Source organism: Camelus dromedarius, chromosome 4 (assembly GCF_036321535.1).
Source record: "Camelus dromedarius isolate mCamDro1 chromosome 4, mCamDro1.pat, whole genome shotgun sequence".
Taxonomy (NCBI): Eukaryota; Metazoa; Chordata; class Mammalia; order Artiodactyla; family Camelidae; genus Camelus; species Camelus dromedarius.
Window position 1 is genome coordinate 90,876,234 of NC_087439.1, and position 23,386 is coordinate 90,899,619.

Genomic DNA, 23,386 nt, shown 5'->3' on the forward strand with positions numbered 1-23,386 from the left:
CCTTCAGATCTTAAGCCCAGCATTCTTTCCCCCACATTATAGCCACCCAATGACTGTGTTGTTTGAAGTAACAACAACAACAAAAGCTTTAAAATCAGTTTATCTTACATGACAGTGGGAGTACATCAGGTGGAATTCTATAACTTAAAGTCTGCTATCCCATGATCATAGCTGTAGTAGGTTAGCAGTTGTTTTGCTATTGCGCTTGGTGCTTTAACTCCCTGGAGCTCCGACGTTAAAGCAGAGTCCCATCCCTGTGCCCACAGAGAGACTGCTGAGGGTCAGCTCCAACGCCTGCCAGGGCGCCGCACGTGGCTGGGGAGGGGGCGGTTCGCGCCTTTCACCAGCCGTCCTCTGTCCTCTGTGCAGATCACCCCGGAGTACCTCCAGAGCGTCTGTGTCCGCCTCTTCAGTAACCAGATGCGGCAGAGCCTGGCGCACAGCGTGGACTTCACAAGGCCTGGCACGGTGAGGCTCTGCGCCCCTGGTCTGCTCCCCAGACTGAAAAGTCCCGTAACTTTAAAAAGTGAGAGAGCAGGAGAAAATAACACATTCCAGGGTCTGTGTTTCAGCTGGCCTAGGAGGTCTGTGCCTTCCCAGAAGGAAAAGAAAGCTTTTTTTCACAGATGAGCAGCTGGAAGGCGGCCTCCTGGGGGTGGTGGGGAGGGAGGCGCCCTCTTCTCTGCCCAGTGGAGCTGCTTGAGGGTCCAGGGTCTGGTCACAGTGGCAAGTCAGCAGGAATCGAAGGAAACTTTCCGCTTTTTAAAAAATAACTGTCACATTGGAGTTGCACAGCCTAAGGCAGGGGCTTTCATTTAATCTTTTTTAACTTTGTACTTAGAATAATTACAGACTTACAGAAAAGTTGCAAAAGTAGCAGAAAGGACACTTGTCTACCCTTCATTCACCAGCTGCTGACATTTTACCCGTTTACTTTCTCTCCACATACACACACACACACACACACAATATGTTTTCTGAACCATCTGAGGATAAATTACATATATTACGGTTCTCTTCCCCTACCTACTTGAGTGCAGTGTGCATTTCTTAATAGAAATGTTCTCTTACATAACCGTAGATTATCAACTTCAGTAAACTTAATATTGATGCACTATTCTTACCTAATTGACCTACGGTGCATTTTCCAGTTTTGTCTGCCTGGCTGTTAACACCCTTTACAGCAGCCGCACCCTAGGAGTGTGTTGATGCGTTGCGTCTCTTTAGCCTCCATTCATCTCGAACATTACCCCAGTCTTCCTTTGACTCTCATGACATTGACATTTTAGAGGAATATACTCCTTCCTCTCCTTTAAAAATAGAGCACTGTTCCTTTTGTGGTTGATGGTTCCTTGTGGTTAGAGTCAGGTTCGCATGACAGGCCAAAATACTACATAGGTGATGTTGCGTCCTTCCTACAAGCTCAGCTGGAGGTGTGTGGAGTTGAGTTGGGTTCTTACCTGGGGGTGTGAGTACACCAGTGTCTCCCGAGGAAGTTTTCAGAGTCCTTGAACCCTTGTCCGGGAGTGCATACCAACCTGCTGCGGCCCCCTCCCCAGGCTGAGTGGGTGGAGCCCGATGCTCTGAATTAGGAAGGAAGCCCCAGGGGATCCTTAGGCAGCCTCCAGGGTCAGGACCCCGACTTTTCATTATGTGTCTGCACATGAATACTAAGGCCTTCATAACCAGAGGCCTTTTTTAGTATTAAAACAACCTCCTCATACTCAAGTAGGTATGAAGCAGTTTATTATTATAATATGAGAAAATACAAATATGAGAAATACAAAAATAGAAAATAAAGAGAAAGAAATTTTGATTAGAATTCATAGAAACTGAAAGTAGATTGGTGGTTGCCAAGGGGTGCGAGAAATGAGATGTTGGTCAAAGGGTACAATCATTTGGTTTTAAGGTGAGTAAGTTCCTGTGGCACGGCACGTGCTTAGCATGCACGAAGCCCTGGGTTCAATCCCCAATACCTCCTCTAAAAATAAACAAACCTAATTACCACCCCCACTGCCAAAATAAAATAATTAAATAATGCAATAAAAAAGATGAATAAGTTCTGGGGATCTAATCTAATGTACAGTAGTTAACAATAGTGTATTGTATTCTTGAAGGTTGCTAAGAGCACAGATCTTAAATGTTCTCACCACAAAACAAAAAAGGTAGCCATGTGAGATGACAGATGTGTTTACTGACCTTCTTGTTATAATCATTTCACAATAGATACATCTATCAATTTATCACATTGTATGCCTTAAACTTACACAATGTTCCACGTCTGTTATATCTCAGCAATGCTGGAGGGACAAAGAAATTGTGGTTAAAGGAAAATGAGGGTAGGAAAAATAAAGGTAATTAATGGCTAAGGCTGGTATAAAAAATACAGGTCCTAAGTTGCTGTACAGCTAGGGAGGGAGGCACAGATTTGGCACCAGGCTTTCCGCAGCCTGTGCAAAAATCGTTTACATGATTTATTTATAAAGGAAAGGAGGGTGATATTCACTGCATCTAAAACATTTGTGCTACACGTGCGTTCTAGGAAGCACAGCAGTACAGTGAGCGCCCACCAGCCCATCACACATCCCACGATAGACCATTTCAAGGTGTTCCTCGTGTGCCCTTTAGACCATGGAATTTTCCCAAGTTAGGTGTATTACTCTTACAATTTAACAAGTCTAAGAACATTTTTTTAAAAGACTGCAAGGTCAAAAACAACGCTTCACAGTGTTATTCTGGTGCTAAGACCTGAGGATAGTTCTTCTCGTGGATCTTGGTAGGAAGGATGCAGTAATGTGGTGAAGAGCCAGCGTCCTTGGCCATGTCCTCGAGGTGCACGTGGGAGTACCGAGGGGCTGTCACTGTGTCGGACCTGTGGACCCTGGAGGACAGGACCTGCAGAGTCCTTGCTTTGGGATGTGGCCCCGGTGGTGTTAGCATGCAGAATCTTAGGGAGCTGGCCATTTTTTTAATGTCAGTAAAGCACATACAGACATCCAAGTTTCGGGAAAGTATCTCCCTCGTGGGCCTTTGGGATGAGGGGCTTCAAGCCACATCCCTGAGGACTGGCTGAGTCGACTTTCTGTGTCCAGAATATGCCTAGCTGTAGGTTATCAGCTTAAGGATGATGTTAAGAATCAGAGTATTTACCAAAAATGATGGCTTTCTAGCAGTAATTAGCATTGCAGGATCTGTGTCTAGACCCCTTCTTTCTTCCCTCTCTTCCACTTATGTATTAATTCATAATTTGGTAAACACTTAGTGTTTTCCAGGTTTGTTTATAAAATCCCATCCTGTTTCACATGTACAGGAACCCTTTCTATTGGCAGAGTCATGAAACCAGCATATTTAAAACTGATATTATGTTAATAAGGAGCAGGAGAAAAGGGAACGGGGCACAGCATATCTGATATTTTGTCTTCATTTGTCAGGAGACTGGTCCTGCCATCCTTCCCTGTTATGGTGGCATTAAGGTACAGATTCTAAGCCTCAGAAACCACGGGAGACAGGATGAGCTCTGTTTACCTTAACTTGTAACCATTTTTTTTTCTACTGAGTCATTGACTTAGTAACAGGCAATAAAAGCTGCAAACAATCTTTTATTGTGGATGAGGGGTCATTATAAAAGTATAAAAGAATATTGTAGTTGACTTGGCATGCCTAACGTCAATTTATGATAACAGATTTATAACGTATGAAGAGGAAATTAGGATACAATTTAGACAGGACTTCAGGGGACTAAACTGATAGTATCTAGGACCGGAAGGAGAAGATTACTCTTTTACTTTTTTAAGGGAATATAGTTTACTCTAGGTCCAAACAGAGTGCCATCGATTTCAAGATGAATAGGTGGGCACAGACCAGCCTTCTTTCCAGCCTGCTCCCCGGTCAGCTCCCCCTTGGCCTAGTGTTTCAATTCACTGTTCTCTGTAAAGGAGCCTGGCCGGGGTCCATCAGAGAACGGCTGGTGCCTGTCAAGTTCAGCGCATTTGATTCTGGTCTTTAAATCTGGCCCACTGCAACCTCATTCACTGCTAAAAGTTAAGAAGGGCTCAGAAGTAAATAGCACCCTTCCTTCCCAAGTTCTGAACCAACTGAAAAATAGGGCAATAGAATGAAGGAAAAATGAGCTGAAGACACTGGCGTTGATTCTCGCAACACGTATATTGGAGAACGTGGATTTTGGTTTTTTTGTAAGCAGGTGGGTCACCTACTCTTGAATTCTGGAATTAAAGAAATGTTCTCACCCAGTCATGGACAGCTGTGTGGCCAAGCCCCCCTACCCCCACAACCTGCACCACCAGGCAGCAGGGGGAGCAAGCGAGCCTGTGCTCTCTGGGAGCCTCACTGCCTGGAGGAAGAGGGGTACAGGGCAGTGCAAATCCAGAAAGTCCCCCTCTCTGGGGGCTGTGTCTGACGATTATGCCGGTGGAGGCCCTGCAGAGGAAGCACCATGAGTGGAAGAAGTGTGTTTCCACCCTGCCTCATTCCCGCCCAGGTGACTGTGCCCAAAAGTCTGCTGCATTGTTACAGCTGGGCCTCAACTCTGGGTCTCTAGGATTGAGAATGACGAATTACATTTTTGAGAGGAGAACTCTGCCAGGTGGCCTTTTCGGGCTTGACTGCCTGTCGCCACCCTGACCCCAGGTTTGGTCGTTACCCAATCAGATTCCAAACCACGGGCCTATCATTTGCTGGGATAGGAGATGAACCTGATTTTATATTATCAGGAATCTCGTGACAAGTAGTAAGAGGAGAAACTTCTTCTTCAGGGCACAAGAGGGAGAGTTGTTTGTATTCTCAGGTCACACAAGGAATACACGAATATGTGTTAGCTGGAAAATGTATAACAATTCGCAGTAAATGGAGCAAAACACAAACCCCTTCCCTCCCTCACACTCACCCCATCTCACCTTCCTACATAGGTGACACTGTTGACTGTGTTTCGTATGCATCCTCTAGAGCTTTAAAAAGCACGTGTAATTGAGATTTTTATTACGCAATCTTTCTGCAACTGTCTCTTTTAACTTAATGCTGCACATAGCATTTAAAAGCACCGTGGTATGTCCCTGTCTTAGCCCTTTGTTTGCTCTGGGCAAGCATGAATGCAGAGACACTCAAGGTAAAAATCTGAGCATAGCCCCTGGGTGAGACCCAAATCCCACCCAGTGGCACCTCTGGGTTTGTGGATTTACTGGATGGGAAAGTTTCCTTTTAAATGCATTCTTATTGGGAAAATGGCTCATTTGGGAATTCACCCTCCCTTTCTTCAACAACTCCAAGTAGGCCCCATTGGAAATGTAAGTTATAACACTTTGAGGTGTGATTGCATTAAATATTTTAAAGGCCCACGACATGTGAATCTTAGAAGCATCTACTTCCAAAATCAATCATCTTTGTTAGCAATAAAAACCTGTAGGGGACTGGGGGTTGTGGTGGTGGAGGTAATGATGGTGGTGGTGGAGGTGACCCTTCTTGGGGGACAGCCTGTGCAGCTGCTCAGGCCTTGCTCTGACCTTGTTTCACTAAGGAGGACGCTTCCTGAAGCTTCCTGTTGTGTGGACTGTGGCTCTGCAGGTGAAGTTCAACATCTTCAGCCCTCACATTCTCCCTTAGGTGGCCTTCTGTCTTGGCAGGACGCTGCCCGTTTCCTGCCTCGCCACTGCATTTTGAGGCAGCCTTTCAGGGCCCGGTGCTCTGTGTGTCTTGGGGGAGTTGCACACCTAGCTCCCTCTCCCTGCTGCACCTCATACACCAGTGCCTGAACTGACCCTGGTGAGGTGAGGATTGAACATATTTGATCTCAACCAGTCGGTAGGACATTGATTGGCAGAGGGTGACTATGCTATTAGCTTAGACCTTTCCCCTGACCTCCAAATCCAGACTCGCTGGCCTTCTCTCCATGGGTGTCTGACAGGGTCATCACATTTTCTGTGTCCAAATCTGGGCTTATCTTTTCTTCCAGCCAGGTGACTTCCCCTCCTGTATTTCTCTCGGTGAATGAGTGACACTCCAGGGAACACTAGGGGGCCCCCGAGGCTCTTTCTCCCTTGCCCTGTGCTTTGGCAGCTGTGGGGATCTGAACGGGCTTCCTCCTTCCTGCCCCATCTTTGTGGCTCTGTGTCTGTTCAGGCTCTCCCTATTTGTGTCCTGGCATAAGGCAACATTTCCTAACTGGTCTCAGTCTCAGCGCTCTGGGCTTTCTGATGGCTCATTCACATGGGAGCTGGAGTGACCTTTCTTGTTGTATCTTGTTCATTCATTTACGCCCTCAGGTTTCAGGAAGCATTTGGGTGTATACAGGCATCTGATCATGTTACTCTCTTGCTTAATACTTGTCATTGCTTCTGGTCCCAAGTGCTCAGCATCAGGTCCCCAGCCTTCCGTGATCTGATGCTCATCTGTTTCTCCAGGCCTGGCTCTGGTCACGGAAACTCCAAGAGGTCCCAGCGCCCCAACCCCCGGCATTCCCCCAGGTGTGCGCGTTGCTGTGCACCCAGCCCAGCCCCAGGCTCTCAGACGCCTGCAGCTTACAGGGTGCTGGAGCCCGGCCAAGGCGGTGCCCTCAGTGACCTGGTGAGCCAGAGAGGCTCCTGCCCAGGAAGTTTCTGTAGAACTTGCCAGAACATTCAGCCACTTGGGCACCCCCCAACACACATACTGAGCTCCACTTCCAAATCGCATTCGCAACGTTTTCCCCGCCTGCAGTCACAACCCTCGTTGTGCAAGTCCCCCTTCGTGTTGCAGAGTTGGTCCCACGGCCTCCCTTCTCCATTGGCGGGGATGCCCCTCTGGGCCTCCGGCTCCCGTTGCCTCTCTGTCCCGTGGCTGGCACGCATTTCCTTCCGAGTCCCGCTGTGGTTACTTAACCTCTCCTGGTGGTCATTCCCCGTGAGGTCACTTGCCAAGGGGTCCCGCCTTCCCTGTTCACCTGCTCCCCGGCACGGCGCATGCGCACCTGGTTCCGCGTGCGGCCCGCGTGAGCCGGGCCCGGGAGTCTGCCCTGGTCTGGGGAGGTTTGCGGCCCCGCACATCGTGCCTTCCTGTCACCCTGGCGCTGCTGGTGTTGAGTCGCAGCTCTTTCTTTCTGACCCTCCCCGGGCCTCAAACACCCGTGGCCGTCACGTGGAGCAGCATTTTCCCAAGTGCGTGAGTAGAAGCTCATCCCACAGGATGTCCCTGTCCCCAAACAAACCACTGATGTGAGGTTTGCGACATGCTGTATCCCGGGATTCACGCCTCTCAGCAGCACACTAGCGCCTGGAGAAGCCCTGCAGTAAAGGACTGCTTACCCCGTCTGCCCCAGCCAACTTCCAGTCACTTTGCTCATGTCACACCTCGTACCCGTTGCTCTAACACACTTCCTGATGTCATGGATCGGTAGCAAAGCCTCTCATCCTGCTGTTGTCACCAAGAGCTGTCCTAGGCTCATGTGGCTCCGGTAAACCCCTCCCCCACCCCATGAGCACTGAGGGCCTGACTCAAGTTCTCACCTGTAGCTGAGAAGTGATGGGACCACAATTCTGCTCTTTCACTTGGCTTAGGGAGCATTTTATTTCCCCCACGCCCAAGGGTTCCAGGGAGCCTTGCCCGGAGCCTGGTACGCGTGTGTGCTCAATGACTAATGATGGGATAATACATTCATTGTTCCGCTGTCCTCTAACTGTGCCCTAAAGAGGTTGCCGAAAGTTCATGCTGTGCTTCCTCAGATGGGAAACCACCACCTGTCCACACGCACATCCACCACTTTCTTCTGGTGCCCTGGGCCTTAGGGGTCTTTCCCTGAGTGCCCAGCATCAAATCATCGCACAGCACCCATTTGGGCTGCAGTCAGGAGTTCCTTAACAAGGGGATCCTCCCTGGGCTCATCCGTTCATACTCAGAATCCACTGTTAGTTCGAGAGGAAAATTATTCCAACTGACTGATGGTTTTGGAGCCTCTCCCAGCTTTTTCTTCCTGGGGCTTTTCTTCCTTGGCCAGACCGTGTCCACCCGCCCATACACAGAGCAGTGCTAGAAACTGGTGGTAGCAGTGACCTTTAGAAATATAGTCTGAAGTAAAGGTTGGTCCACAGATCAGAGCAGCCTCCTTAGTGTTCAAGTGTTCTTATTAATGCCTCCACGTTAATGGTTAGGTAGCTACTGCCTGCTGTGAGTTCTCCATTCCACGTGCAAGTTTATACCCAGGTGTCAATGTTAAGGTCAACTTCCACTTCATGATGTAAGCTTAGTACTTCTTAGCTCTAGCATCCCTGTCATGTGCTCTCATTGGCATCTGCGCCCGCTGGTACTAATATTGCTGCCCTCTTGCAGCACAGAGAGTTATCTGACCGTTGATTCTCCCCGTTGGATTGCAAGCTCTCTGAGAAGAGGGTTTTTGCTTTGTTCACCGAGTATCAACAGTGCCCAGCAGAAACTAGGCAGGTAGTAGGCATTCAGCAAGTACTTACTGAATGAAATACCACAGCCTCCTCTCATTAAGAGCACGCTGGGCCTTTCATTCTTCCCACAGCTCATCACCAGCTTTTTTTTTTCTTTTTAACTTGATTTGGTAATGAAGTCTCAATTATGTTTAACATACCGGCTCTTCTCATAAAAGGATCAGTTATTACTGCTTTTCAAGTAATTTCTTTACAGGACAAATAGAATGATACTGAATTTAGCAAAAAAGAACTGATGTTTTAAAAGATAGAAAACGTTTTCTTAACTATGAAAAAAGGGAGGTATATATAAATGGATTTTACTAGTGGAAATAATTATCCAATATCACTAATTTAATTTTTTTTCATTTGTGTATAGATTATGCTAACATTTTAACATGGCCGTGTCCTTATTTGACTCATTACTGGCTTCTTGATCCCCTTAATGTGTTAGATGAGTAATCTAGATGACATCTCCAACTTATTTTCTAAACTCCTTGCTATGTAAGCCAATAACAGGAATAATAGGTAGTTCCTTTACTTAAAAGAAAATCAAGGGTTAAAAAACATTATTAAAATACATGGTCATGAGCCTTGTAAAAATGGAGTTTGCTGTCTCTGAGGTAAGAGTCTGGGGATCTGTAAATACTGCAAAGGGAAGCAATTGAGAACAGGGCCAGTTTATTACATTTATTTATTAAATCAGTCAAGGATTCTAGAGTGCCCACTTTTGGAAGTCAGCTTTCATTCATTCATTCATTCATTCATTCATTCAACAAATGTTGATTGAGTGCTTCTGTGTGTCCAGGCACTGTATCAGGTGCTGGGGACTCAAGGGGGATCTCTCTCCAGCTCCTGTGGAACTCAGTGTCTGCTGAAGGAAAAAGACACAGAAATGGTTACAAAATGATTACAGCTCAATATGATAAGCATGGATAATGTTTCATTCAAGGGTTGTGGTGATAGAGGGGACCAAGGACCACTGCCTCTCTTCTCTTCTACTTTTGTTTTTCCTGGAGTTCTCTTAGAGTGATTCCGAACATACCACTTTACCTGTAAATAATTCTATGTACGCTATTATCGCTAACAGATAAGGGCTTTAAAAACAAAAAGGAAACATAACCACAGTGCCAAATAAAATTAACACTAATTCCTCAGTGCCGTGTAGTACCAGTGCTGTCCTTACTCACATTTCCCTTATTTTCTCAAAATGTCTTTTACAATGGGTTTGAGTCGGTCCAAAGAAGTGCCATTCACAGCGTTTGGTGGTTTCTCTGTTTTAGTACATGCTTAATACTGCGTTGCCCATAGTGGCAAAAACAATACAAGAAAACAATAAACGGGGCAGTGTGAATGCCCACAAAGTAGGCAATGATTTGGCCTAAAGGCAGGATTAAAGGGGCGTGGGGTAGAAGGGGGATTGTGAATTTTTTCTATAAACACCTCTAGTGTTTGACTTCGTACAAAGTGCATGTGTTATTTTTATACTCAAAGATAAAATCTTAATAAAAAAGAAAATCAGGATAATAAACTGGGCTTCATTGCTTTTGTTCTTTGTGATGTTTTTGACTAGGCAGCTCTAAGTTCCTCTGGGAATTTGGTCAGGGCGAACCCACCCGTTTTTTTATAGAGTGCTCCTTGCAGTGGAGTAGCAAGAGGCCAAGGGTGGGTGGCTTGGGAAGTGCATCAGGAAGGTATTACTTAACTCGAGCTTGGGCTAATTTTTAAATCATATATGATTATGGTTGGAGAATCCTGGTGGATGAAAAACTTTGCAGATCTGTTGGTTTTGTGCCATTACAGTGATTAGGGATTAATGCATTGCTGTCAATGTTTAACACAGTCTATTTTCTTCTCTCCCCTTCCTCCTCAGGCTTCAACCATGTTAAGAGCCTCCTTGGCACCCGTGTAAGTACCTGCTCTTAGGAGCTATTATTAAAGAGAATAGTTATGGGTAAAACTGAAATTCAGAGTAGCTGTAAGAAATGCTCATCTTAATCGCCTTGCTTAGTGAATTTCTTTGATTAGCTAGAGCTATGTTGGATATTAAAGGAAATACCAGTAATTATAAGTAATACTAGAAGTGTCTTTCAATGTTAATTCTGTTATGTTGGTTAAGTAGCATCAAATGGAAAAAATTGTTGAATTGTTTCTATAACATTCTGCAGAAATCAATATAATCTCCTGTCAAAGGGCAGTCAACAGAGGGTTAAAGTGTCTACATTTTATGTTCTCTGCTGATTCACATAATGACCAAGGCTACAGGGTAGCTTGGTGTCTGCTTGAGTATTCCTCTCCAAGTCAGTTAGGTCGTCACTCACGCAGGTACCTGATGCATAGGAACTTTGTCAGGCAGTAGCAAGGGAATTGAGAACCTTTGGTGTGGACATAAGGACTAGGGTGGGTTCTAGTGACTCTTGCCAGCCTTGGGTGGAGGGGAGGGCGGCGGGTCCTGTGAGATCACTCAGCACCTGCAGTAGATGCGGCATTCCTCCTCCCTCGGTCCTGCCCAAGTCTGACATTGACCCTGCACCTCGTTCTCTTTGGATGGTGGCCAGGTAATGCAGTGCTGGTGAGCGCAGACTGCCAGGGTTAAAACCCCACCTCTGCCACCAGCTCTGTGACTTGGACCACTTTCTTATAACTTCTCTGTGCCTCAGTTTCCTTCCTTGTAAAATGAGAATAATAACAGTAACTCTATTATAGAACTGTTGTGAGGATAAAAATAAGGCAGTATGTTTAAAGCACTTAGTACAGTGTTGGGAACGTAGTAAACTCTCCGGGTGTTTACTGATGTATTCCCAGTGATATAAGTGCGGCAAAGCGACCTGCAGAGAGTGAAGGGGGGCGGTTGGTAGCAGGGGTTAAGAGGATGAGAAGGCATGACCCAGGCTTCTTGAACAGTGGGAGAGTGGCTGGACCACAGAAGTGCGGGGTTGCTGAGCTGCTTAGCTGGTAATATTGCCATTATTGGCAAGTGAATATGGCCGAATTATGACAGGTTTTCTTCCTTCCAATAGAAGTGCCCCAGCTATAGCCCATATTCAAAAATGGCTTTACAAATGGAACTTCTTTGATCTAGAAAAAGAGCCTGTTTGAATGTTAAATTTTAAAAAAGTTTTCACTTTGAGATAATCTTAGAGTTGCAAAAATAGTACACAGAGTTCCCATATACCCTTCACCCAGACTCCCCAGTGTTACTGTCTTACACAAGCCCAGTGCCGTTATCAAAACCAGAAAATTGACTCTGAAACAGCACTGTCATCTAACCTACGGACCCTATTCACATTTTACCAGTTATTCCCTTACGTTCTTTCTCTGGTCCAGGATTCAGTCCAGGATCACATGTTAGTCTTGTCACATCTTAGTTTCTTTTCATTTGAAATCATTCTTCATCTTTTGAGGCCTTGATACTTTTGAAGAATACTGGCCAGTTATTTATGATTGGAATTTTTAAAGTTATCTGTATTAATTTTTAAACTCACAATATTATCTGCCTCAGGAAAAAATAGTCAAAATAATCAATATGTCATGTACAGGAGTTTACCATTTGCGGTATAAGATAGAAGACTCTCCTCCACAGAAGTGTTTATTGAGACCTCATTCGATGCCCTCTTTTCTAGCTTTTTCTTCCCGGCCCTGTAAGAGGATCTCATCTTGTCTTCTAAACAGTAACATTTTAAAAACTAGCATGTAACTTTTTTCCTATAATGATGTAAGTTGTATATGCTCATGATAGAAAACTTGAATCTTTAGGAACATACGAAGAAGAAAATTTAAGGAATCTCAAATTCTACCTCCCAGGGGTATTACCTCAGTTTAATTCCACCCTTAAAAACATCTTTAGTCTTTTCACTCAATTCTTCATGAATCCTCATTTAATATTGTACAGAGAGTAGTAATATTCTCTGCACAATATTGGGAGAATCATATTTTGTTTAGTTTTTTTGTTTTGAAATAATTATAGATTCACAGGAAGTCAGGCCACCCAGCCTCCCCAGCGGTGACATCTTACATGACTGTAATACAACATCAAAACGAGGACATTAGCATTGAGACAGTACAGACCTCTTTCAGTTTTCACTGTTTTTTCTGTACACTCCAATCTCCTTCTGTTCTACAAAACAGCAAACAAAGTGTGAAGACACTTGTTTCAGGACGAGGCATCTGAGGTGGTTGTTTTTGTACCTGGACAACCAGAAGCAGGTGTTGGGTCATCTGCAGAGTGTAGATCTTCGAACAGAGATCTCTCTTATTTGAAACCTGCCTTCCCCTGAGGCCTTTGACCTGGAGTCCTCTTGAGGAAGGTTTGTAAATTGTTCAACTCACTCCCCGTCTCACAGGCCTGTCCCCGCTGCTGCTTCCTGCTCACACCCTCTACCTGCTGCAGGGTCAGTGGTGTAGCTCCTGCTCAAAGTGTTTCCTGACTGCTGGTCTGTCCCTCACATTCCCTCAGGCCGGTCCCTCAGGCTTGAGAGGGACAGTGACTTCAGGTCCTTAGGGAGGATGCTAGGGGCCTGCTGACACTAATAGGCTTTGGGCTTTGCTCAGGATTCTAAAGAGAACTTTGGTGGAAAGTTATGATGTCTCCAAGATGATTTCATCCCCATCTGTGTTGCCCCGGCCTAATGTGAATGCGGTGCTTTCTAAACCCATTTAGGCAGAGACTCCTCGTTTTAGGAAAACTGCTGTATCAACCTTAGTCCATGCAACAGAAGGGGCTGAGCTGAGCTCGTTGCAGCTGGGGTGGGGAGCCTGGAACCCAGCCCTCTCCATGGAGGCCTGGAGTTAGTACCAGGAGCACAGAAAGCAGTAGCCCACTGCCCGTTCAGCCCATCCGAGCGGGTCTAGATGGGGTGTCATGATACTCAGGAGGTGTAGTGAACATGCCCTTCTGCCCTTTTCTTTCTCTTTGAACTTGTGTTGCTGAGTAGGAAACTGAAGGATGTCCCATTACTGCCCTCCTTGGATTATGAGAAACTGAAGAAGGATTTGATTCTGGGGAGTGACCGCTTGAAAGCCTTCTTGTTGCAGGCTCTGCGCTGGGTACGTACATTTTTTTGTTGAAGTTAAAAAAAAAAAAAAGCCGGTTTTCTTGGCTGGTTACCTTGCTTGTATCTTTCAACACATCTTCTCAAACTCTTTCTTCCTGCTACCTGATGACGCCAAGAGCTAAAGTTAAAAGCAGCTTCCAAAGATTGCTGTGGTCTCTTTAAAAACTCCTTGACGTTATGGTTGCCATCGCCTTTGATATATGCAGTTTCAAGGCCCCAGAGGCGCCCCCTGTCTGGCCCTTTCCTGGTCCTGAGCCACACTCACAGCTGGGAGGTGTCAGCGTGTCAGAGCACGGACTCACTCTCACACTGCACCTCCGCAGAGACCTCCGTCCAGGTTGAGGAGTCACCAAGCGGGCACAGGAGCAGGCATCAAGGGCAAAAACCTATTAACAAGTCTTTAAGGAAAAGACTTATTAGTTTTTTAGACTAAAGCCTAGTCTAAATGGTTGCTTTTCTCCCCAGTGTTCAGAGTGATCACAGTTAAGCCTGTGGTTCTCAAGCTTTTTGGTCTCAGACCCCTTTACACTGTCAGAAATACCGAGGAACCCAAAGAGCTTTTATTTCTGTGAATTTTATCTACCAAAATTTACAGTGCTGCAAATTAAAACTAAGAAAATGTAAAATACATACTTATTAATTCATTTATGATGAACAATAATAAACCAAGAACATAACATATTTTTTATAAAAAGTAACTATTTTCCAAACCAAAAAGAAAATTAATAAGACTGACATTGTCTTACATTTTTGTAAATTTCTTTAAAACATTTTTTCTTTTATTTTTTATTTTCTCATTTTTATAAATTTTTAAAATAAATTTCTTTAATATCTGGCTTAATGGAGGACAGCTGGATTCTCATCTCTGCTTCTACATTCAATTTATCATGGTATCACACTTCAAATAGCCTCTGAGAGGTAGATCATTAAAAAGACAAAACATATCTTAGTATTATTATGAAAATAATTGTGACCTTGTAGACCCCCGGAAGGGGCTCTGAAGCCCCTTAGGATTCCCCAGAATACACTTTAGAACTGCTGGCGTACGCCAACACTGGTTCACTCTTTAGCTGAACATCTGTTCTTATTCGCTTGCAACACTGTCAGACTCTTTCATGGATCCCAGGTCTGAGGGTATCTTGACATCAGTTGCTTTTGAATGATTTCTCCATCTCTGGATTAAAAAAGCTCTCCTCCCTTGCACTTCTGATGGCTGTTAGTGCTTCCGGGAGTCGGGTCTGGAGGAGTGCTCTGAGGGTGCACTCAGGACCAGCGGAAAGGGTCCTGTGGTCAGTCAGTGGTGTCGCTCCGGATTTGTTTGCATCAGTTGACTGGAGCGCGTGGGGCGTCAGGAGGACTCTCTAGTGGTCATCCTGCACTGGACATTTGCCTCTCTGCTCAAGTTACCAAAACCATCCTTCCTTTGGTTCTTAGATTATCCACCCAGCACTTGCTGTCAGTCCATTGTACTCTTGGTGAGACAGGGTATTTATTCCTTTGCTGAGTGAATGGCATTGTCAGAACAACCAGGAAAAATAAACAGATCCTTATGATTCTGTCTGAGACTCCTCCAGTGCCTCCACTCCACCCCAGTCCAGCAGTAGCCTCCAAACTCAACAGCAGCCCCCAGATGTGACCCTCCTGGCACCGCCCTCCTTTAATGTAGTCCTTTCTTCCCTCAGGGCCTCCCTCGTTGGCCACAGGGGTCCGGTCCATCAGTGACACCTGCCTCCAGGCGGTCTGCGGCTCTTCCCGTCTTCCCACCCCCGTTCTTTACCCGTCCCGCTGCTCCTCGCCTGCAGTCTCAGGGAGCTTTGTCTAGCAAGGCTGTCCTGGACAACCTGCACAAGGACGTTTGCTCACAGTAGTCACACGGCTTTCTCAGGTGCACAAACACACACACATTTCACATGCTCTCCACGAAACATATTTCCTACAGCCCGATGGACATTAAGTAAATTCTTACTTTTTTAAAACAACACAACAAACTTACGGCTTTTCAATGTCTACGAAATTCTACTCAGCTGCACACACCCCCCCCACACACACACAAGCACACACGTGTGTGCACAGTGTCACAGTACTGCTGTGTCAGTCCCTGTAGGGTCAAGTCTGCTTGTGGGCATGGCCCTTGCTCACGGCCCTCACAGCCTGCCCTGTGCTCCCCTCATTGAAGGCCCCATGAGTGCATCCTGTATTTCACACCTGCCTGAGCTGGACTGCACGTCCCACTCCCTCCCCACTCTCATACCCCCTGTGCTGCGTAACAGTCTGTTCATCCTTCAGGAACCAGCTCTTGAGCCACTTCCAGCAAAAAAAAAAAAAACCCTCTCCAGGCGTTGGCGAGCCCTCCCTTATCTGCTCACTTAACAATCCAGCCCTTTTCCACTTCACCGCTCTGGAGATTTCATGTGTGTAAATCGACTCCTACATCACCCACTAGGAAGTACATTGTAATTTCTCGTTAATTGACTTGTTGGCTGGTTGACTAGCCCCCAGCTGGGTACTGTTCCTCTTGTTGGATGAAAGGCGTAGTTACTGGCACTGCCCATTAACACACACCAACTGTGGGGACATTCATCTCCACGTTCACACTTGCATCTTGTTGCTCTTGTTTTTCTTTCTAGCGCTTGACCACATCCCACCCTGGAGAGCAGAGGGAGACCGTTCTGCAAGCCTACATCAGCAATGACCTCTTGGACTGTCAGAGCCACAGCCAGGTCAGTGAGAGCTGGGCCAGCATCCAGCCAGGGCCTTCATTTCGAGGGGAGGATCTGAGAAGGGAAAGCATTCATTTTTACGCGTATCTTCAGTACCGTGACCGGATGCTGTTCACCCTGGACTTGGGCCCACTTTTCACTTCTCATGCAGAGTGCTGCTTGATTCAGCTCTGTAGCTCTTTTGTGCCATTTTTCCTTTTCTCAAGTTCCCAACTCTTTCCCTCACCCTACTGCTTACCATGTGTCCTGAAAACTCAATATGACTTATGATGGGCAAGGTAGGTAAGCAGATTCGTTTTGTTTGTTTGTTTCTTCATCTGGGCCTGCCTTAAAAAATGTCGACACTATTTGTATGTAGCTTTGGACCAGACAGGTCTACTGATGCAATGTGAAACGCGTGGGATTTGGAGGTGTCAGATCTCTGCCCTGCCACCTCTTGGCCAGACAACCTGAAGCAAGTTTCTCAGTCTCAGGGGGCTTCCCCACATCTGAGAAGGGGCCATCCTGCCTCAGGAGGTTGTTGGGTTTGTCACGTGGTTACGTGTGGACAGTACTTAGCCGGGGGCCCAGCACAGGGAAGTCCAGGCGTGGTGGTTCTCCCCACTCCCCACCTCTCTTACCTGTTCTTGGCACCTGTTATCAGACCAGAGGAGGATCCAGAACTTGAACATGGCCTAAATAAAGAAGATACTGCATCTCATTATTTCAGCTGACCGTTTATCCAAAATGCTCTAAAAACATCACCTCCCTGTTATTAAGCTTCACAGTGTGTGCACTGACTGGAGTATCCATACCTCTTATGATTGCTGATGAAACAGCCCCCCGGTGAAAGCTCATTATGTGTAATCTGCTGTGCGCACAGGAGACAACGTTTCAGGGCTTTGAGCTTATTCTTTGTACATAGTCTTATTGTTCCCATGAAAGAGTTAAGTATGAAAAATAGTCTCTCAGATTCTTGACTTATTTTCTTTTACTTTTTTTTTGGCTTGTATTGTAATGGCATTGAGACCAACCATGAAGCAGCTGAATAATATACTGTCAGGACTTATATATTCAAATTCAAAGAGTAAATTTAATACTAATTCTTTTTGAATGATCATATTTCACTGAGTCTAAGATCCAGTCCCCACCCCTGCGCTTTAGCACCTGTGAAACTGGAGTGTATCTAATAATCGATGGCCTGTTCGAGTTGAATTGGCAGTTTATAGTTTAATTGCTTTTTTCTTTCTTGGTTGTATATAAAAAATAATGTGTCCTCTAATGAAAAGTGTCTTCGGTTTTGTGATATATGATATTTGTCAAAATGCTGTGATCTTTATAGCCATTGAAGATGTCATTTCTTCCTCAAGTCATTATTTTTAATTGCTAAGATTTATTTATTATTATTTTTGTTAGTAAGGAGTGGGCTGGAATTATTGTAAGATGTCTGAGAATCTGCAAAGAAGGAAAACTAAACTCCTTGGGTAACGTGGATGCCATGTCCCCATAACACCAAAACAAATTGGCCCTTTCAGTCTGGAAGTTGAACTAATTGTTGGTTGGTTCGTCTGGCTGAGTGATTCTCAGAGTTTAGTGTGCGGTATTACCACCTGGAGAGCTGGTGAAACAGATTACCAGGCCCCACCTGCAGTTTCCAGTCAGCAGGTCTGGGATGGGGCCTGCGGATTTGCATTTCCGACACGACATGCTTTCGGGTGATGCTGATGCTACTGGTCCCAGATCATGTTTTGAGAATCACTGTTCTAGACAAAAAAAAAACAAAAAAAACCAAAAAACCTTGAAACTAATCAAATCTAACCAAATTGCAAAGAACTGAGTTTTTCATTTTTAGCTGATTTTGAAGTCGTGCCACTATGTTTCATGTTGCTGGAGGTGCTATGATGTCAAATTTTCCACATTTGACAGTTTCACCTATCTGATGTCAAATTTTCCACATTTGACAGTTTCACCTATCTAGCATGATATATGCATTTATGAAAAGAACGGTTCCTTAAATCAAAGGAATTTTGTCTTGTTTTTCAGAATCATGTTTTCAGTTGTGAAATATATCATTCACACAGATGAGTGTACATGTGTGAACAGTTTAAAGAATAATAATAAATAAAACAAATACCAATGTTTCCACCACTCAGATTAAGAGATAGAAACTCCAGTAACTTGGAGGCTACTAGATTGCACCCCTGTCCTTCCATCAAAAGTTAAACACCATCCGAACTTTTTAAAAAATTGTGGCAAGATAAGCATAATATAAAATTTACCATCTTAATCATGTTTAATGTACAGTTCAGTTGTGCTGGGTCTACGCATGTTACTGTGCATCATGATCTCCAGAACTCTTTTTATCTTACAAAACTGAAACTCTATACTTGTTAAGCAAAAACTCCTCATTTCCCTTCCCCTAGCCCCTGGCAGCCACCATCCTTTCTGTTTCTCTGAATTTGACCACCCTAGATACCTAGATACCTGGGCTTATTTCACTTAACATCATATCCTCAGAGCTCATCTATGTTGTAGCATGTGTCAGAATTTTCTTCCTTTTTAAGGCTGAATAATATTTCATAATACACACCCCCCCCCCATTTTGTTTATCCATTCATGCATCAATGGACACTTGAGTTGCCTTTACCTTTTGGCTGTTGTGAATAATGCTGCATTGAACATGGGTGTACGCATCTTGACTTTTGTCTTTATCTGTTACATGCATTTCTTTTTGGGGGGGGGGTGGTAATTAGGTTTATTTATTTATATATTTATTTTTAATGGAGGTGCTGGGGATTGAACCCAGGACCTTGTTCATGCTAAGCATGTGCTCTACCACTGAGCTATACCCTACCTGACTCCATGCTTCTCTTTATAGTGTCCCCATTTGTATGCGTACCCTGAATAATACAGTGTTTGATTTGGGGTTTGCTGAGTAGCAAGTACAAACCTTGCTCTGCAGGGAAAGGGTACTTTTCCCACATTAGATGAAGGCATTCAGGGAAAGATGACATGAACAAAATCGCTGAATTATAATCAGGCATAACTTCCCTGGGCTCTTACTGGTCCCCTCTGGGGACATTGGTAGTCAAGGTCAGGAGAGTGTCCTGGAAAGCATAGGACGTCTGGCAGGGCTGAAAGGTTGACCAGGTACTGGTTATCCGGCAGCAATATGTATGGCCAAGAGGAATGGTGAGCTGCTCTGTCATTTTGGTTTTTAAGCTCGCCTGGTCTACTTCTAGTTCTCAGGAGTTGATCACATGAGAACACTTCTGTGGGGTGGAAAGACTGCCCACAGCTGATGCACACATCAGGATGTGGAAAGGGGAGCTGGAACTCCATCAGCACATGGGCAAGGGTATCCAAGTACAGGTGAGTCTGGGCTCACCTTACCCAGGTATTTTGTACTCTGTTTGAATGTATGTTACTCAGTGCACTGCTTTGGAACCCTGGCAGTATTTGCTAAAACTGCATAGTTTATGTTCTAGCAAAACCACTCCTAAGTATAACCCCGATAGAAATGTGTCCATATGTTCACTAAAAGATGTGCAGGAATATTCACAGCAGCACTGCTTATAAGAACCAAAACATTGGCTATAACTCAAGTGTCTATCAAGAACTGAATGGATAAATTAGCTGTGATATATCTGTGAAGTGGGACATACCAATCGATGGGAAGAGACACACAACATGGATGAGTCACACAAACGTAATACTGAATGAAAAAGTCAGACATGTAAGAATACCAATTGCATGATTTTATTTGTTAAAAATTTCAAAACCAGAACTAACTTATGATGTTAGAAGCTACGAGAGATGTTGTCATTGCTTTGGAAAGGGACCCCAGAAGGGCATCTGGCGGTCTGGTCAGGTTCTGTTCCTTGATCTGGTTGTGGGTTACTCACATGTCCCCTTGCTGAAGACTCATCAATCTGTACACTTATGATCTGTGCGGTTTTCTGTATGGATGTTATATTTCAATAAAAATTTTTCCTAAATAAAGATGGTGCAGTGGCAGTAGGCACCCTGCACCATCAGTGCAGACACCTTCAGTGCGTCCCTCTATTGAGGCAGCTCCGTTCAGTCTGCACTGTGGCCCTCTGCATCTGGGGCACAGCTGCCTTCCAGAAATCTCTCTTCACCAAATGGCTGTAGATTCCCAGCACCCCTCTCCTGAATTGGCTGTCTTTCCAGTATTCTCTGTTGTCTTTTTGGTGGAGCACATTCTTTAGTTAATAGCTTCTGGAGAAAGAATGGATGGGGAGTATATTTTTCAAGACTGTGTATGTCTGAAAATATCTTTATTATTTGTATAGAACTCTGGGTCATAAGTAATTTTCCTTCAGACTTTTGAAGATATTGCTTCATTGTCTTTTAGGTTTCAATGTTGCTGTTGAAAAGTCCTAAGCCTCTCTAATTCCTGACCTTTTGTATGTGACCTGTTTTTTTTTTTCTTTCTCCAGAAAGATGTTGAATCTTCTCTTTTCACCAGTGTTAATGAGTCTCCCACTGATGTCTTTCATGAGGTGTATTTGATTCATTGTTCTGAATGCTCTGTGAGCCCATTAAATCTGACAGCTTTAGTTCTGGGAACTTTTCTTAAGTTATTCTGTTCATGATTTTCCTCTCTCGGTTTTCTCTTTATGAATGTTGGCCCTCCTAAATTGGTTCTTTAATTTTCTTACTTTTCCCTCATGTTTTCCATGTTTTCCGTGTTTTTCTCTTTGTTCCACTTTCTGGGAGATTTCCTCATCTTTATTTTCCAACCCTTCTGTTCAGTTTTCCGTCTCCTTTTTAAATAGCATTCTGCTGTGTCATGGGTACAATATCGCGTCTTACGTCTCTGAGGATACTAGTGACAAATGTTTATTTTTAGTTTTCTTCTCCCTGCACAGTCTCATTTCCTCCAAGTTGCTTCTCTGCCCTGCCCCATTTGTTTTGGCCTTATTTTCCATATTGGAAACTTCCATTGAGTTCCTGGTAGACGTTGGTTATCTCCTAATGTGGGGAGACTGAAGCTGATTGGAAGTTCGGACTGTGAGGATAGGTTCTGTAGGCGTAGAGCTCCATGGAGGGTGATCCTGGTAGGCCATCTCTTGGGAACCTCCGCTTTCAGGAGCTCTGGTTCTTTTCCCTCAGGCTGGTTATTTTCCTCCAAGAAGCATCTTCTGATCTCCTGCCTAGAGGGTAAGGGTCTGGTTGCCAGAGTTCCAGAATCCAGGTACAGGGAGAAGTCCTGGGGGTGGCTCTCTGTTTAGCATTCATTCTGTTTTTAGGCACCACCCACTCTCAGTTTTGGTGTAGAAGCCCTGCTCATCTGTGCCTCATGCCCCGCATCCAGACACCCTTCGTGTTGCCCTCAAAGGCGAGCGCTCCCAGTGTGTGGTGGGAGGGACACAGGAGGAGTGGCATGAGTGACATCAGACTGCTGCTTTAACAGCTTGCACTCATTCTTCTTGATTTTTCTCTAGTCCTTGAGCCTTTTGAGGATTAAGCGATGTACACTGGGTAATTTCCCATTTCCCATTTGGCATGCTTGGGTCTGCTCAGTATGTTACTGTCCTGCGTTCCTGATTGCAGAATTGTGTAGTTATAGCTTCCTGGGCTGTCCTCTCTATCCTTGAGAATGTATGTCTCCCTTAAGCATCACTTACTGTAGTTTTACTGTGGTTTGGAGGGAGCAGAATTAGATGCACGTGTTGGCTCAATCATTCTGACCTGGAAAAGCATCAGCAACCGTAACAGCCAACAGTATTGCTTCCTTGTGTCAATCACTGTCCTAAGCGCTTTGTATGATTATTTCTCCTAATTTGGAAGTCTGAATAACTTATTTTTGCCAGCTCTCAGAAAAAAACCCATTGGAAATCAAGACTTCCAGATGAAATGTTTGGCTTTAGTCTGTTTATTTCCCCTCTAATAAACACACACAGAGGAAGAGAACGGCAGGTCCGCAGAGGGCACATAGGCTTCTCTCTCACTTTTCTTTAACCTCATTATTTTTCCTCTTTTGATGTGTCTTCCCACAGAGGAGTGTGCTTCAGCTGCTGCACTCTAAGAGTGAGGTGGTGCGGCAGTACATGGCCAGGCTCATCAATGCGTTCGCGTCCCTGGCAGAAGGTGAGACGCCAGCCTTCCTTCAAAGAGAAGAGCTAGGTCTTATGGATGTGTTTTTCCCTGTGAAAATGGACATTCTTGCTTGGGGGAGCGTGGGTGGTAATAGCTCAGTGTTAGAGATCATGCATGCAAAGATCAATCCCCAGTACCTCCATTAAAAAAAAAAATTTTTTTAAGCACTAATAATAAAAATTTGATAAAATTTTCATTAAAATTATTTAAAACAAGAAAATGGACATTCTTCCCTAAGTTTCTTAGAGATGACGTGTTTCCTCAGTTTGTTATTGTTTAATGCATCTAAGGTCTTTTGTGAAAAATTAGTTATTGTCATATCTCTGGATTTATGTCAGAGCAAATTTTGATGGCTTTGGAGTTTATTTTGCAAGCCTCTGGTTTTATTTTATTTTGTAAGCTTGTTGGTTTTGTAACATAGTACTTTTTAGACTGCTTTCAAGATAATGGGTAATGCATTTTCGGTCAGTTTCCTCTTAAGGCAAAATAAGGTTGGTGAAATAATTAAAGCTGATCCCAATAAGCACTGTACCATTTCCTTCAAAAGACTAAACCTCTTAAATCAAGAGGATTTGAAAATTTCAAAAATAACGTGCCACCATAACTGAATTCAAAGTGATTTTACAAAATGCCATTATCATCCATAAATTCTAATTTGTTTGAACTCTTTTTAACATGAATAAAGGGAGTTCTCAAATTGCAGCTGTGTGATACTCCAAAAGTTTTTTCATTCATTCCTTTGTTCTTCCATCCATTTAACAAACATTGATAAGCCAGGGTATGTGCCAGGGACCATTCATATAATACTGTTGACAGTTCCGTCTGAAATTAATGTTGTATTGAGATACAAGTCCACAACAGTCTAGTGACAATTCAAGGCTTATAATAGGGTTCCAGGTATGTTTCCTCCTTCTTCTCCAGGCCATGGGTGTGTCCAGAAAGCACTGCTTGGCTGCCTCTGTGTTAAGACTAAGGGGCTCATGGCACACAGATTCCTCACCCTCCTTTCCCTCGTGATCTGGCTTTTGGGTTCAAGATTTCAGGTAACTAAAAGACAGCACTCCCCACAAGAACTCAGTGAGGACTC

At 44.5% G+C, this 23,386-nt stretch overlaps 1 protein-coding gene across 3 annotated transcripts in view; it reads left to right on the forward strand.

Annotated features, from left to right (window-relative positions):
* ARMC9 (armadillo repeat containing 9) overlaps window positions 1-23,386 on the forward strand; it is a 142,128-nt gene that overhangs the window by 31,128 nt on the left and 87,614 nt on the right. For all 3 annotated transcript variants that reach the window (XM_031452384.2, XM_064485258.1, XM_031452387.2), the window contains exons 9-13: window positions 370-468; window positions 10,294-10,328; window positions 13,355-13,466; window positions 16,102-16,194; window positions 22,200-22,290. In XM_031452384.2, the coding sequence (XP_031308244.1) occupies window positions 370-468; window positions 10,294-10,328; window positions 13,355-13,466; window positions 16,102-16,194; window positions 22,200-22,290 (430 nt within the window). The remainder of the gene's footprint in view (window positions 1-369; window positions 469-10,293; window positions 10,329-13,354; window positions 13,467-16,101; window positions 16,195-22,199; window positions 22,291-23,386) is intronic.